General features: G+C 46.2%; 1 protein-coding gene across 5 annotated transcripts in view; it reads left to right on the forward strand.

Annotated features, from left to right (window-relative positions):
• ezh1 (enhancer of zeste 1 polycomb repressive complex 2 subunit) overlaps positions 1-13901 on the forward strand; it is a gene marked incomplete at its 3' end in the record, with an annotated part of 25280 nt that continues 11379 nt past the window's right edge. For 2 of the 5 annotated variants that reach the window (XR_013964857.1, XM_080775808.1), the window contains exons 1-11: positions 2-528; positions 2122-2327; positions 2532-2669; positions 3168-3290; positions 3809-3926; positions 4232-4465; positions 6785-6887; positions 8724-8887; positions 9412-9503; positions 9626-9794; positions 12857-13041. Coding sequence is in view for 4 of the 5 variants with exons in the window: in XM_080775808.1 (XP_080631934.1) it covers positions 2133-2327; positions 2532-2669; positions 3168-3290; positions 3809-3926; positions 4232-4465; positions 6785-6887; positions 8724-8887; positions 9412-9503; positions 9626-9794; positions 12857-13041 (1521 nt within the window). Of the gene's footprint in view, positions 529-2121; positions 2328-2531; positions 2670-3167; positions 3291-3808; positions 3927-4231; positions 4466-6784; positions 6888-8723; positions 8888-9411; positions 9504-9625; positions 9795-12856; positions 13042-13901 lie in introns of all 5 variants that reach the window. The other 3 variants (XM_080775809.1, XM_080775811.1, XM_080775810.1) reach the window with 3 other exon arrangements.

Raw genomic sequence — 13901 nt, forward strand, 5'->3', positions numbered from 1 at the left:
TTTATTTAGTTTCCAGTAATTGAAGACCACGACATCAGATCCGCGGTGCATGCTAAATGCCCATGCTGTAAGCAGTAAGCACGCACGCTACTTTTCTTCCAAGACTGTTACTCTGGTATAGGCTAGTAGTATGATCATAATAAAGACGTCACCCTTCATTCGCTGCCTCTCTGCCTCAACCAACCAAACCATAAAGTGCGCAGCAGCTTTTTTTTTAAATAATTGCAGCTCCCTCTTTACTACTACTACTACTACTACTACAAGGACATTATCTCTCACGCCTACCCACCAACCATGCCTACAGAGAAAACGTAGTGCCTGGATCAGATCTGCTGGTGGTGCTTGTGGACATCATTCACAATTCCACATCATCTGCGTCAATAAGAGACGAGAGAGATAGCGTTCCATGCATTGGGTCTGACTGAGGAGAGGAGTTATTATCATCGCCTTGCGGATTCTTCTGGTCCCAGCAGCAGCAGCCGCATATCAGGCAGGAGAGAGAGAGGAGGACACGAGGAGGATTATAAGGTATTTGTAACTGCGACACACACACACACACACACACACACACACACACACACACACACACACACACACACACACACACACACACTGACTGCACTGCACACACACGCATGCATGATTCACGTCCGTCCACCCACGAGAATAACATGTTGACATGAAAAATGAGCTTTACAGTAAACGCGAGCCTTAAGTGTTGTATAGCTGCGGCAGATCGCCGCAGTCTTAAAAGTACCGAATAATAAATGGATCGTACGTTGCCTAATTTCAATGAGACTGCAGCTTTTTTAAATATATATATATATATATATATATATATATAAACATTACACACACGAAAGCCATGGCTGTAGCTATACGTGCAGCTCGACTCATCTGTCCAGAGGAAGAACAGTGTAGGCTACGTGTGCTGCCTGCATGCAGGCTCAGTATTATTGGATCGTTGCAGGTTTTATGTATAAATATCAATATGTGTGTCAGATTAAACGGACGAGAGGAGGTGTGCATAAGGTCGGTTAAGAAGAAATGCAGGAAAAACTGTACTAACTACGCACTTTTCTGGCTTCTCCGTTTTTTGCTTTTGGGAGGAAGAGGCACGCCCACTTCTCCTGTGCAATATGTATGTGCACTTGGAAATCGAAAACGTGTCCTGCAGGCTATTGCTGATGTTAAATTTGAGATGGTTCCCCATGCACTTTCTCCTGTCCTGTGCGTTCATTTTGTCTATGAACTTATATGCCCTGCAGCCCACACCCACGATGAAAGATGGCGAATATCGTTGAGAGAAACCGTTTCAGTTAGCACTGGGTTTCATAGTAATGGCTTGTTGACTGTAGACCACAATGTTGTTTTGCCAACACAGGGGGGCAGTCGTTCTAACTAATACACGCACATAGTAGGCCTACTGCATGTATGTGAACAGTGAAGTTTCAGAGAGAGAGTGTGTGTGTGTGTGTGTGTGTGTGTGTGTGTGTGTGTGTGTGTGTGTGTGTGTGCGCGCGCGCGTGCGACGTGTAAAGGAGACTAGAGAAAACAGTGTGACTTAAAAGGAATTATCAAATGTGTTATACTTTGTTATTCTTTGGGTTTTTGATAAATTGTTTAAAAACTAATTATCTTCCTTCCATGGTTACTCACCTGTCACAATTATTACATTGTTTCTTACACTAATTGCAATTTATTTGTATTTTCTTTTGCATAATCAATCCTTTCGATGTTGAAAAATGTCCATACATTTTCAAACATTTTGCAGAAATCTATAAGATGTCACTTCGTGACTGTAGATCCTGCAGAGACCACATATCTGCCCTGTGCAATTTGTGATTACGAAGCCTATAAGACAGAACAGAAATACAAATTAATTGTAACATTCCAATATTCAATGCAAAAAAACACAATTCAATCGTTAATCGCAATCATTTGTGTGACAATTTATTGTCAACTTAAACGTGAGGACCCCCTCGAAAACGAGATGATGTATCTCAACACTCAAGGGGCTTATCCTCAAAATGAATTTAAAATAAATAATTGTGACGTGACAGCCCTACACCTACTCACCCCACACTGCTTTGTCACCTGTCCCTGCACCTCTGCCTGCAGCAGAGCCATACATGGAGGACACGGCAGCCCCTGCAGTGGCCCCGGGGGCGCCTGCAGCACCCCCAGACCCTGCACCTCCTCCTCAGAGTCAGCCTGCCTCTCGGCCCCCGGCCTCGCGCAGCCAGCAGGAGTGGAGGAGGAGGGTCAAGTCGGAGTACATGCGCCTCCGTCAGCTCAAACGCCTCCGAAAAGCCGAGCAGGTCAAGGTGAGCCAGCAGAGCTGCTTTTCATATTATGCTCTAAATGTAGGCTTATGGAAATTGATCTAAAGGTCAGCCTTTGTGTTGTGTGTGTGTGTGTGTGTGTGTGTGTGTGTGTGTGTGTGTGTGTGTGTGTGTGTGTGTGTGTGTGTGTGTGTGTGTGTGTGTGTGTGTGTGTGTGTGTGTGTCGTCATCGTCCCCCCTCTATAGGCCCTATTTATGTCCAACAGGCAGAAGATTGAACAGCAGACAAATGCATTGAACGCAGACTGGTCCAAGCTCAGGATTCAGTCCATTCCTGTGTCTACATCTGGTGGAGCTGCGCCTGGCAAGAAGGTGAGAGAGAGGGTGAGAAAAGAACAGATCTTTATCCTATCCCGTCAATAAACAATCCTGACTGTATGACAGGACTGGGTTCACGAAGCTCCCCTGACTGCTCCAGCTCTATTAGTATAACCCTGTTACTGTGCTTATTTGGAACGGCCGGTCTTGGACAAAGTAGTAGTATAACAAGACTAGTCATCTTTTCAAGCCTTTTCTGCCCTGTTTTACTGGGAGAGCTCTCCTACTGATATCACAGGGACAGTCTGTATTGCATAAACCACAAAGTGATGATGACTAGAAGAAGTCTAACAGCACATGACATATAAGTCTTAAAGTTAAAATGCCCATAAGGTGTAGCCTGTGTTGCATCATCTGTCTTTGTGATACAGATGTGTATGGTGGAGTTTCATCCTATTTCTTTGTGATACAGATGTGTATGGTGGAGTTTGGTTTCATCATGTTTCTTTGTGATACAGATGTGTATGGTGGAGTTTGGTTTCATCATGTTTCTTTGTGATACAGATGTGTATGGTGGAGTTTGGTTTCCCTGCGTTCAAGTCTCAGAGCACTGTCCTGAAGCCACTCTCCCTGGTGGTGGGAATCCCCTTCATGTACTCTTGGTCGCCCCTGCAGAACAACTTCATGGTATGATGAAGTAGATCATATTATATTTTCACCCACTTCAACCCTAAATGCTTCGTTGACCGAGGTCAACAAAGTACTCCTTTCCCTCGATCTCTACACCAGATAGCTTTGATGAAAATAGCCGACCTACAAGCTTGTAAATCAGCTATTTTTGCAGAATGTTTGCCTAATATGACATGACCATAACAGTGACGTGAGGGTTTCAGTAGTGAAATGCATCCTTTTTTTTAACGACAATTAAGAAGCAGACAAAGGAGAGTGTATAGTAGCTGGGTGACCTTAAGGCAGACTGGAACCCATGACATTGTGGTAATGTTGCTCAGCAAGTGGTTGGTTGACTCATATCTGTCACCAGGATGCTGCTGAAAAAGAAAATAAGCTACTGTATGCAAAGCTATACTTACACTGTTGCTACAGTGAGTTAAGTTGACATCTGGCACGCATGCACACACACGCGCGCGCACACACACACACATGCGCACGCACGCTCACACACATCTCCGTCTGCTCCTGCGCAGGTGGAGGATGAGACGTTCCTGCACAACATCCCCTACATGGGGGACGAGGTTCTGGAGCAGGACGAAGCCTTCCTGGAGGAACTCATCGACAACTATGACGGTGTCCACGGAGACAAAGGTGTGTGTGTGTGTGTGTGTGCGCGTCGTGTCTGCGTCTGCGTGTGTGTGTATGTGTTGTGTGTGTGAGTGTGTATGTGTATGTGTATGTGTGTGTGGCTGCGTGCCAGATGCTGTGACTGTGACACTCAACATGCTGCCTTGATGTCTCAATTATTTCCGACGTGCACTTGTTGCACATATGCTGATCATTGTGGTACATCGCGATGTGTCACGACTGGCGTGACACATTGTGTGCACAAAGTTCAATTAAAACATAAAAATGTATGATGGTTTTGATGGTCATTCTGTCTTCGTCCCGTGCAGGCGGGGGGTTCATCAACGACGAGATCTTCAAGGAGCTGGTGGAGGCTCTGAGCCAGTACTCTGACCAGGAGGACGAGGAAGACGAGGACGAGGCGGGGGACGAAGAGCCCGGACGGATCGACGAAGCGGCGGAGAAGAAAGACGAGGAGAGGGCGATGAGGAAGAGCTCGTCGTCGGACGGCTCGGAGGAGACCAAAGCCATCTTCAAGCGGAAGAGGAGGAGTGTTCATGAAGGTGCGTCGTCATAGCTGGCTGGTGTGTCGTACTGGAGCTGGTGTGTTGTCTACTGTAGCTGCGGGGTGGATGTAAAAGAAGGGATCTTTGGTGCTGGCCATAGGCGGCGGGTGCATAAGGCTAGGGAAGGCTTAGCCTTCCCAAAAATTATGCTGGATATTTTTTTAAATATATATAATATATGTGCGCAGCATTATCGAAGGCTATTGTGTGTGTGTGTGTGTTGTCGCTGCCCCCTGGTGATCGCTGATCGGATAGGCTATACACTATACAGCATATGATTGACTACTATTGGTATGTCAGTGTAAACCTCGTCCTTCCAGTCGCTTTGTAGCAAAGAGTAGCGCACGGCCGCGCGCTGGTTTGTTTTGGGAAACAGCAAAATGTATTTTTCAATGCAAATATAAAGTAGCCTAATTCAGAAGAAGAAGCTGTGAGTCGGCTGTGTCAGAACTCAGCAGCACCAGTGCCTAGGCTGCACGGTTCACAGTTCACACCACTGCAGCAACACTGACACGTTCAGCGGAGTGACTGCTGTCTCTGTGCCGTCTGTAGAGCCATGAGCCGCGACTCCCGGAGGGGCAGCAACACCGCCGGGTAATCTACACTGAGTACTGACTGACTCGAGACTTGAGAAAAAGACGTCCAAAAGTCGTTGTCTGTGTATAGGCTAATTCATTGGTAAAAGTATGCTAAATAACTCATTTTTAGACCATCTGGGAAATAAATAAATAAATAAATCCGCGGCGGCGGCCTCGCTTCGCTCGGCCGCGAGAGTCCCCCCCAAACGCAATTCTATAGCCTACCCAAAGGTAAAACTCACCCGCCGCCTATGGTGCTGGCTGTATGTGTTAGATCAGGGGTCATTAATATGTCCGTACACAGGGGCGGCTGTGGCTCAGGAGGTAGAGCAGGTCGTCCAATGATCCCGGGGGGACGGCGGTTCGAATCCCGGCTCCTCCTGTCCACATGTCGAAGTGTCCTTGGGCAAGACACCGTCGGTGTGTGAATGTGGGAAGTGAGGACGCTGGCGCCGACTGTTCGCCGCTTCACCTCCCAGTGTATGAATGAATAGACCATTGTAAAGCGCTTTGAGCACTTGGAAAAGCGCTATAAAAATGCAATTCATTATAAATGTGTCCTTGGCAAATACCTGGCCTTGTCTGTGTAGCAACATTTTTGATTTTGGGTTCTACACACCATTATGGTGTTCCCATTTTGATCATAAGACCCAAGAGAAAGTCAGTCTCCAGGTTTTCTTCAGAATATGTATGACACTGATTTACTAGTACTAGTGGTTCTCAAATGCTTTATTTGCAAGGACCCCCTTACGGGTCCACTTGGTTCCATTTGAACACTCTCAGAGTTACAGACCTGTTATGGTCATTCAGGGCTATAGATCTTTATGTGCTTATGGTAATATTCTTCTCCGCTCATTTTGTGAGGAATTTGTTTTAATTTTGACAGAAATGTCCACCACAAGCCAGCATGGCGATGAATGACCCCCTGGTGTAAGATTCCTGTAATAATTCTGCAAGAGAAATCCGGTCAAAGTTTGAACGTCGCTGTCACTGGTCTCCATGTTACACTGTCCTGGTGCCAGCCCAGGAGGTTACCCCATGCATCCATGGCTGTCACAGACCACAGCAGTGTGTTGGCACGGGGCATTGTTTACTTTAGGTCCCCGTGTCCCGCCGTTTGGGGACAGTGTGTGAGGGAACCTGTTTGTCCATGTCACTGATATGGCCCGGCTCTAATTACAGAACCTGTTGACCTGTTGCAGCCAACAGTGCTTTATGGGAAACTAGGCCGTATCTCTATACAACACTCACACAGCACAAGTAAAGAGTGAGAGACATGTGCAACCTTGGGAGCCTATTGTCAGGATTATGCCGGATTTATACTTAGGCGTGAGCCGGTGCCACACATCGAAAAGAACCGATCTACAAGCTCACAAATCGTCACCGTGCACCATGTTGTAGGCTTGTACATCAGCTATTTTTGCACGTGACAAGTACATAAAAAATCTGGCTTTACACTAAAGGATACAGTACTATGTACAGTCCTTGTGTACCCTAATTCTCATACATAGTGACATTATACATCCCAGCCATTATACTGATGAGATTTCCGGGGCCGGCTATACAACATACACAGACAGTCCACTCCAACTGGCCTGGAGCATTGTGGGAAACACACTCACACACTTGTGAATCTGGAATAGAAAACACCTGCTGCTTGGAGACGATTGAATGACCTGGATAACTTAACTCTCATTGTCCACTGTCTTTTCTCTCTGTCTCCGTCCGTCCACCACAGTGAGGGATTTGTCCAGCAGTAAGAAGATCCCACACGATAAGATATTCACAGCCATCGCCGCCATGTTCCCCTACAAGGGCACCATGGAGGAACTGAAGGAGAAGTAAGACACGGTGCAGTGGTGGGGAAAGTACTCAAATGTTTTACTTAAGTAAAAGTAACAATACTGCAATGTAGATGTACTCTGTTGCAAGTCCCGTATTCAAAATGTACAAAAGTATCGGGCTATCGGCATCAAAATATAATTAAAGTAGCCTACTAAAAGTGATAAGTACTGATATTTCACAAGTTCAAAATGTATAAAAAAAAAATCTTCGTGGTCTTGTAGATCGGCTATTTTCAAATGGCCAAAATGTATATAGGCTCAAGTGGGTAATGTATGTTTTGTAATAATAATGAAAATCTACAAAGTAACTAGTTACTTACTTTTCTAGTTACTTACTTTTCTAGTTACTTACTTTTCAAATAACCGTAGTGGAGTAAAAGTACAATATTTGGATCCGAGATGTAGTGGAGTAGAAATAAAAGTAATGGTAATTGCTCAAGTAAAGTACAAATACCCCAAAATTACAGTACTTGAGTGAATGTACTTTACGTAACTTTCCAGTACCACTGGTAGTGAAAGTATAGGCATCTCTGTGCATGCTGAGGGGACTTGTTGCTTAGTATTCACCATGGAGACATTCAGAGCTCTAAAGTAATAATGCTCACTCAAAGGGAGCAGTGGCATCAGCATCTGAAAGAGCTATTGACAACCCTCTTCCAAATTCCCCCTGAAATGAACACACTGAAGTGGGTCGATTCACTAAGCTGTTTACACCCATATTTTGGGTGTAAAGGAATCTTCCAAACTTCCCACGTTAGTATAGTCTATAGATAAGGACTTCTAATGGCATACAGCAAGCTTTGGTCCCATGAGCAGACTTGAGAAAGAGCGGCCTTCCGCAAAACTCACCAACAAAAAAAGATGACTGAATCAGACGTGGGAAGTTTGGAAAATTCCTTTCCGTCCGTCCAAAATATGGGTGTAAAGGAATCTTCCAAACTTCTTTACACCCACAATATGGGTTTAAATAGCTTAGTGAATCGGGGCCCTCAAGTCAAAGGAGTTTCCATTTCTCACACCTCCAGGTGCACGCTCTAAGCTCTGTTATATAACGGGGACTTTTGTAAATGTACAGAGCTCTCGGAGAGGAACACGTGTGGCATTATTCAGCTGGGTGTCATCCACTAAATAGTGCATGATAGGAGATGTCGTGGGTCCGGATGCATAAAGAAAGGCATCACACGGCATATAAGCAGAAAATATAATGAACTCTGTGGAAGGACACCCCACAACACGCAGTAAGATTATTATTTTTTTAAATGTTGTGAATCCTTCAATCCTTACAGATTAGCAGTATACTGTACATGATCCTAATTATATACAGTAAAAGTGAATCCACTACGCTTTGTGTCGCAGCCTATAAGATCCCCTAGCTGGGACAATAATTCATGATACAGCACGGGTTGTACTCTTTGACTACCTTTTTTCACTGACGAAAACTAAATTAAAACGAGATAAAAAAGATATTGCCATGTGATGACTAAAACTAAGACTAAATATACTGACCTTTTCGTCAACAAATAAAAACTAGACAAAAATGTTAGGGAGGGTATAGTGGAGAAGACGCTCAGGTGTTGCGCTCTGAAAATAGCAGACCTACAAGCTCACAACGCATCGCCATCAAGCCCCGCCAAAATGTTTGTCAGCATTTTAGTAATCAAAATCAGATTACTAAATGGAGAGCAGAGGGAAGATTTAGTCGACTAAAATCGTATGACATTTAGTTGACTAAAATTAGGCACTAAACATTTCAGGTGACTAAAATATGACTAAAACTAAATGAAATGTCACTCAAAAGACTAGGACTAAAAGGAAATGTAAATGTGAATGCAGATACAAGGACCTCCTGGAACCCTCCAGCCTGGTGAAGCTGCCCCCCCTCTGCACCCCCAACATGGACGGACCCTTCGCCAAGTCTGTGCAGCGAGAGCAGGCGCTGCACTCCTTCCACACGCTCTTCTGCAGGCGCTGCTTCAAGTACGACTGCTTCCTCCACCGTAAGAATCATTCTAAAAATGCCTTCTATACATCCTGACAGTTTTCTGAAAAAGCTATGTTTCTATGTCAGTCGTTCTTCGACTTTTCAAAAATAGCAGACCTACAAGCTCGTAGTGCGCCACTCGGTGTGAAAAGATATAATTGAGTAATTTATTATACGATATACTACATTTAATAATTACACCTTGTTTAGCGATTTTAATTAAACATTACATTTGTCACAGAATCAAAGATTCTATGGTCATGATTCAGTAGATTCACCAGGATCCTGGATGCCTTTGATTCTAGGCTTAAAACAATTGATATAAATATTTTTGTAAATCTCTATGGGAAAAATGAATGGACAATTTTCCCGTGCAACCAGAAGACCATGCACGGCCACTGCTATGCCCTATTGGATGTGGTTTTATTTAACTTCTCCCCATGCTTTCTCTTAACATCCTACCGTATTTGTTTATGCTGTTCTTTTGTTGTTGTTCTGTTGTTGCATAAATCAAGGAATGTCTCTTTGTTGTTCCCGAAGCTTTCCACGCCACCCCAAATGTTTACAAGAGGAAGAGCAAAGAAATTCGCATGGAGACCGAGCCCTGTGGCCTGGACTGTTTCCTGCTGCAGGTGTGCATCGTCAAGCCCCCTCGTTTACCAAACACCGTTTCATTCTTGTTTTCTAGTCACCGACTGTTCCTTCTCAGTGGTTCTTTCATTTCGTCACCGGTCCTTGTGTTTCTCCTCTGAAGAAAGGGGCTAAAGAGTTTGCGGACCGGAGTATGTTGCCGTCCCAGCGGTCTCGCCGGAGGCGGAGACAACCCCGCGCCCCGAGCTCCAGCAGCTCTGGACCGTCGGGCTCTGCCGAGGACGGAGGCAAGATGGAGGGAGACAGCGACCACGAGACCGCCTCCTCCTCAGGTAGGAGAGAGAGAGAGAGAGCATCTTGTTCGGATATTATCCAAGACGTCCAATCAACCCCCGAATTCTAATAACATTTTGAGTGACCACTATAGAGTGCACCACCAAAACCACTTTCCAATTTCTGGCAAAAAAGTTGAACATGAATGTTTTCGCTTCTGCGGCAGTCATTTCACTTCCGCATTTCCTTGTCACCTACCCGCGGTAGGCGGTATGTGGAAAGTCTATATTGCCGTTATTGCATGGTCCATAAGAACATACTTATCGTTGATAACATTCGAAGTGGGTGACAATACGGTATATGTTATAGAAATGCTATTCTTCCCCACGTATTCCTCTAATCACTCACAACGGCTGCAACACGCGACTTGTGATGGGCCAACAATTCTTTGCTATTTCTCCAAAATTACGTAGTTCACGGTCCAGCAAAAACAGTTTCTCATAGAATGTTAGGTGGGAAATAGACCGCGCAGTTGCTCAATCTTCATGAATTTCCCAGCAGCACAATAGCTGGTTTACAGTCAAGTTTCAACAGTTGCTGCCACTTTCCATATCCACCGACAAATACACCCATTGAAGCGGTCAACGATAACACAACTCCATTGTGGTGTATCGACTGTAAGTTAGAATCATGACGAGTGTAAAGAAATAAATGTCTGTACTCTCTCCTCTATGAATGCAGTACAGCTGTATATATTTATTTGAGTGTGTCAGTGTATGACTAAGTAGTGGACGCGTCATTTACAGTAAACCTCCACCGCATCTGTTCTAATGGCACCGACTCAAATAACTGACTAGAGCACTTCAGAAAGGGGAAATTTGGCCGGAGATGACAGTTTGAAAACACTTTCTGAGCTCGACTTTGTTTCTGCTCCTCCGTCTCTCTCTCTCAGCTCACCATTCGCTCTCTCTCACCCCTCCAAACAAAATAAGCCAACCATCAGTTTAGCAGCAGGCTCCAGCCCCAAAACAAACATTCCCTTCCCCGCGGGCCCTCCTTTGAGCTTGGTTTCTTTCTTTTTGACATCCTCGTGTGGAGGGAGAGCAGAGGGAGAGCAGAGGGAGAGGAGAGGAGAGGAGAGGAGAGGAGAGGAGAGGAGAGGAGAGGAGAGGAGAGGAGAGGAGAGGAGAGGAGAGGAGAGGAGAGGAGAGGAGAGGAGAGGGAGAGCAGAGGGAGAGGAGAGGAGAGGAGGGGAGAGGAGGGGAGGGGAGGAGAGGAGAGGAGAGGGAGAGGAGAGGTTGAGGAGAGGGAGAGGAGATGGAGAGGAGATGGAGAGCAGAGGGAGAGGAGAGGGAGAGGAGAGGGAGAGCAGAGCAGAGAGGAGAGGGAGAGGAGATGGAGAGCAGAGCAGAGGGAGAGCAGAGGGAGAGGAGAGGAGAGGGAGAGGAGATGGAGAGCAGAGAGAGAGCAGAGGGAGAGGAGAGGGAGAGGAGATGGAGAGGAGATGGAGAGCAGAGGGAGAGGAGAGGGAGAGGAGAGGGAGAGCAGAGCAGAGAGGAGAGGGAGAGGAGATGGAGAGCAGAGCAGAGGGAGAGCAGAGGGAGAGGAGAGGGAGAGGAGATGGAGAGCAGAGAGAGAGCAGAGGGAGAGCAGAGCAGAGAGAGAGCAGAGGGAGAGCAGAGCAGAGAGAGAGCAGAGGGAGAGCAGAGCAGAGAGAGAGCAGAGGGAGAGCAGAGCAGAGAGAGAGCAGAGGGAGAGCAGAGCAGAGGGAGAGCAGAGGGAGAGCAGAGGGAGAGGAGAGGGAGAGGAGATGGAGAGCAGAGCAGAGAGAGAGCAGAGGGAGAGGAGAGGGAGAGCAGAGGGAGAGCAGAGGGAGAGGAGAGGGAGAGCAGAGGGAGAGCAGAGCAGAGGGAGAGGAGAGGGAGAGCACTCTCCTGTGGCAGTTTATCCCCTTCTTTCTCTCTCTCCCCCCCTTCTGTTCTTTGTACCAAACAGGCCTCACTGTAAGCCACGACAGACAGACAATTAGAAAACTGCTGACATTTGGTCAGTGACTCAGCAGAACCTCTCTCTCTCTCCCTCGTAAGGAAAACAGATTGCTGAACAACACGTATATAGAAGCGTTCCCGGGACTGAGCCGTGTCGCAATACAGCAGTGCTGCATTTCATCCTGTTGCCAAGCAACATTCACTGATCTGCCCTGAACCGCCGTGGGTGTATGAACGCAAAGTGTCAAATATCCGTCAAGCTAACGTGAACTTCCAATGGCCTTGTGTGAGTGAGTGCGTGCGTGCATGCATGCGTGCCTGCCTGCGTGCGTGCGTGCGTGCATAAGTGCATAAGTGTGTGCACAAGTGTATGCATAAGTGCGTGGGCAAGGGACAAGTATATAAATAGTAGAATTTGAGAACTAGACCTTTTGTGAAGACAATTTGACAAGAGAAATGCTTGCTTTATGGTTAAAACATTATTTGGGGAGCTGGTCTTAAAGTTAGGAAAATATTCAGGTTGGAGTTAGGTTTAAGCGTTGCGGGTTAGGAGTTATTCCTGTTTTATACATGCACGCGTGTGTCGTACTGAAAATAGCTCACAATGCGACACGCTGTAAGCTTGTAGATCAGCTATATTTGGCTTGGGTTATGTGATAAAAAAATATATGGTCATACCAAAGACTGTAAAAAATGGGTCCCAATGCCTCCCTGCTTGGCACTCAGCATCAAGGGTTCGATTGGGGGGGGGGGTCAGATCAACTACACAATTACTCCCGAGCGCGGCAGGGCTGCGGCTCGCCCCTCCGAGAGATGGGTCAAATGTGGAGAACAAATCTCGCATAACAGTAATGTATGTGGCAAATAGTAGGACTTTAACTTTAACTTGAATGTTCTCAAAAGTATAGTAACAAACGTGTGTGTGTGTGTGTGTGTGTGTGTGTGTGTGTGTGTGTGTGTGTGTGTGTGTGTGTGTGTGTGTGTGTGTGTGTGTGTGTGTGTGTGTGTGTGTGTGTGTGTGTGTGTGTGTGTGTGTGTGTGTGTGTGTGTGTGTGTGTGTGTGTGTGTGTGTGTGTGTGTGTGTGTGTGTGTGTGTGTGTGTGTGTGTGTGTGTGCACGTGCATGCTCGACAGAGGAGAACTCCCGCAGTCAGACTCCCACCAAGCTGCGTGCGGTGGAGGAGGAGGCCGGCCTCCAGACGGAGGTGCTGGTCCAGTGGAGCGGCGCTGAGCAGTCTCTGTTCAGAGTGCTGCACGGAACCTACTACAACAACTTCTGCTCCATCGCTCGCCTCATCGGCACCAAGAGCTGCAAAGAGGTGAGGTCAGAGAGGGGCTGTCACCATTATTTACACACTCCAGTTGGTGGACAAACGTTAATAAGTCGAGTAAGACTTGTCGTCATGTCTGAAGGCAGCTGGTCAAAAATAGTAGGCTGATGTCATCAATATGACGTCATAGACTAGGCCTAGATTCCGTATTTGGGCATGCATGACACGGAACTCCATATATGGGCATTCAAGGGACAAAATCTCCAGGCATAAAAGGGAACACAGACAAGGCAAACAGGCACTCTGACAACAAGTACAGGTACAACGGTGATTGCGTAACTGGGAGGGACATGCTTTTCCAACTTGCATCTTCCCTGAATTGCATCGTTCCCGAGTAGGCTGGTGCTCAGCGGTCTAGTATTTAACAATGCATAGAATAGAATCATCATTATGTGAACAAGAAGTAGTGGGATTAAGCCTGATGACAGTGTGCACGAGACATTTGAAATGTCAGAGCCACAGTATTAAAAAAAAAACCTTAACGGCAAATTAAACAACACATGTTGTACTTTTCCAAGTGAAATATTGAACGCTATAATAATAATAATTAAAAAGAAACTGACACGTAATGTTCCAGCTATGAAGTTTTACAAATTCACACCATACCTGCTTTTTGCCAAAATGTTGGCGTCTTCTTCGTCTTTGCGTCAGCGCCAGTGTCACAACAACGCACGCACGCACGCATCCGTTGCCTGTGGTTTTTCATGGTGTGAGTAATTGCAGTGACTGCAGGCAGAACGGCATGTGGCACACACTGTAAATGAAGATACGTACCAGATGCTACATGTTTCCCACTCCCCTCGCGGTCCCCGTGGAGTTCTAGAAACCCCTGTCCGTACGTCAGGCGA

The sequence above is a fragment of the Protomyctophum bolini genome (assembly GCF_963924005.1).
Source record: "Protomyctophum bolini genome assembly, chromosome: 11".
In the NCBI taxonomy this organism is placed as follows: Eukaryota; Metazoa; Chordata; class Actinopteri; order Myctophiformes; family Myctophidae; genus Protomyctophum; species Protomyctophum bolini.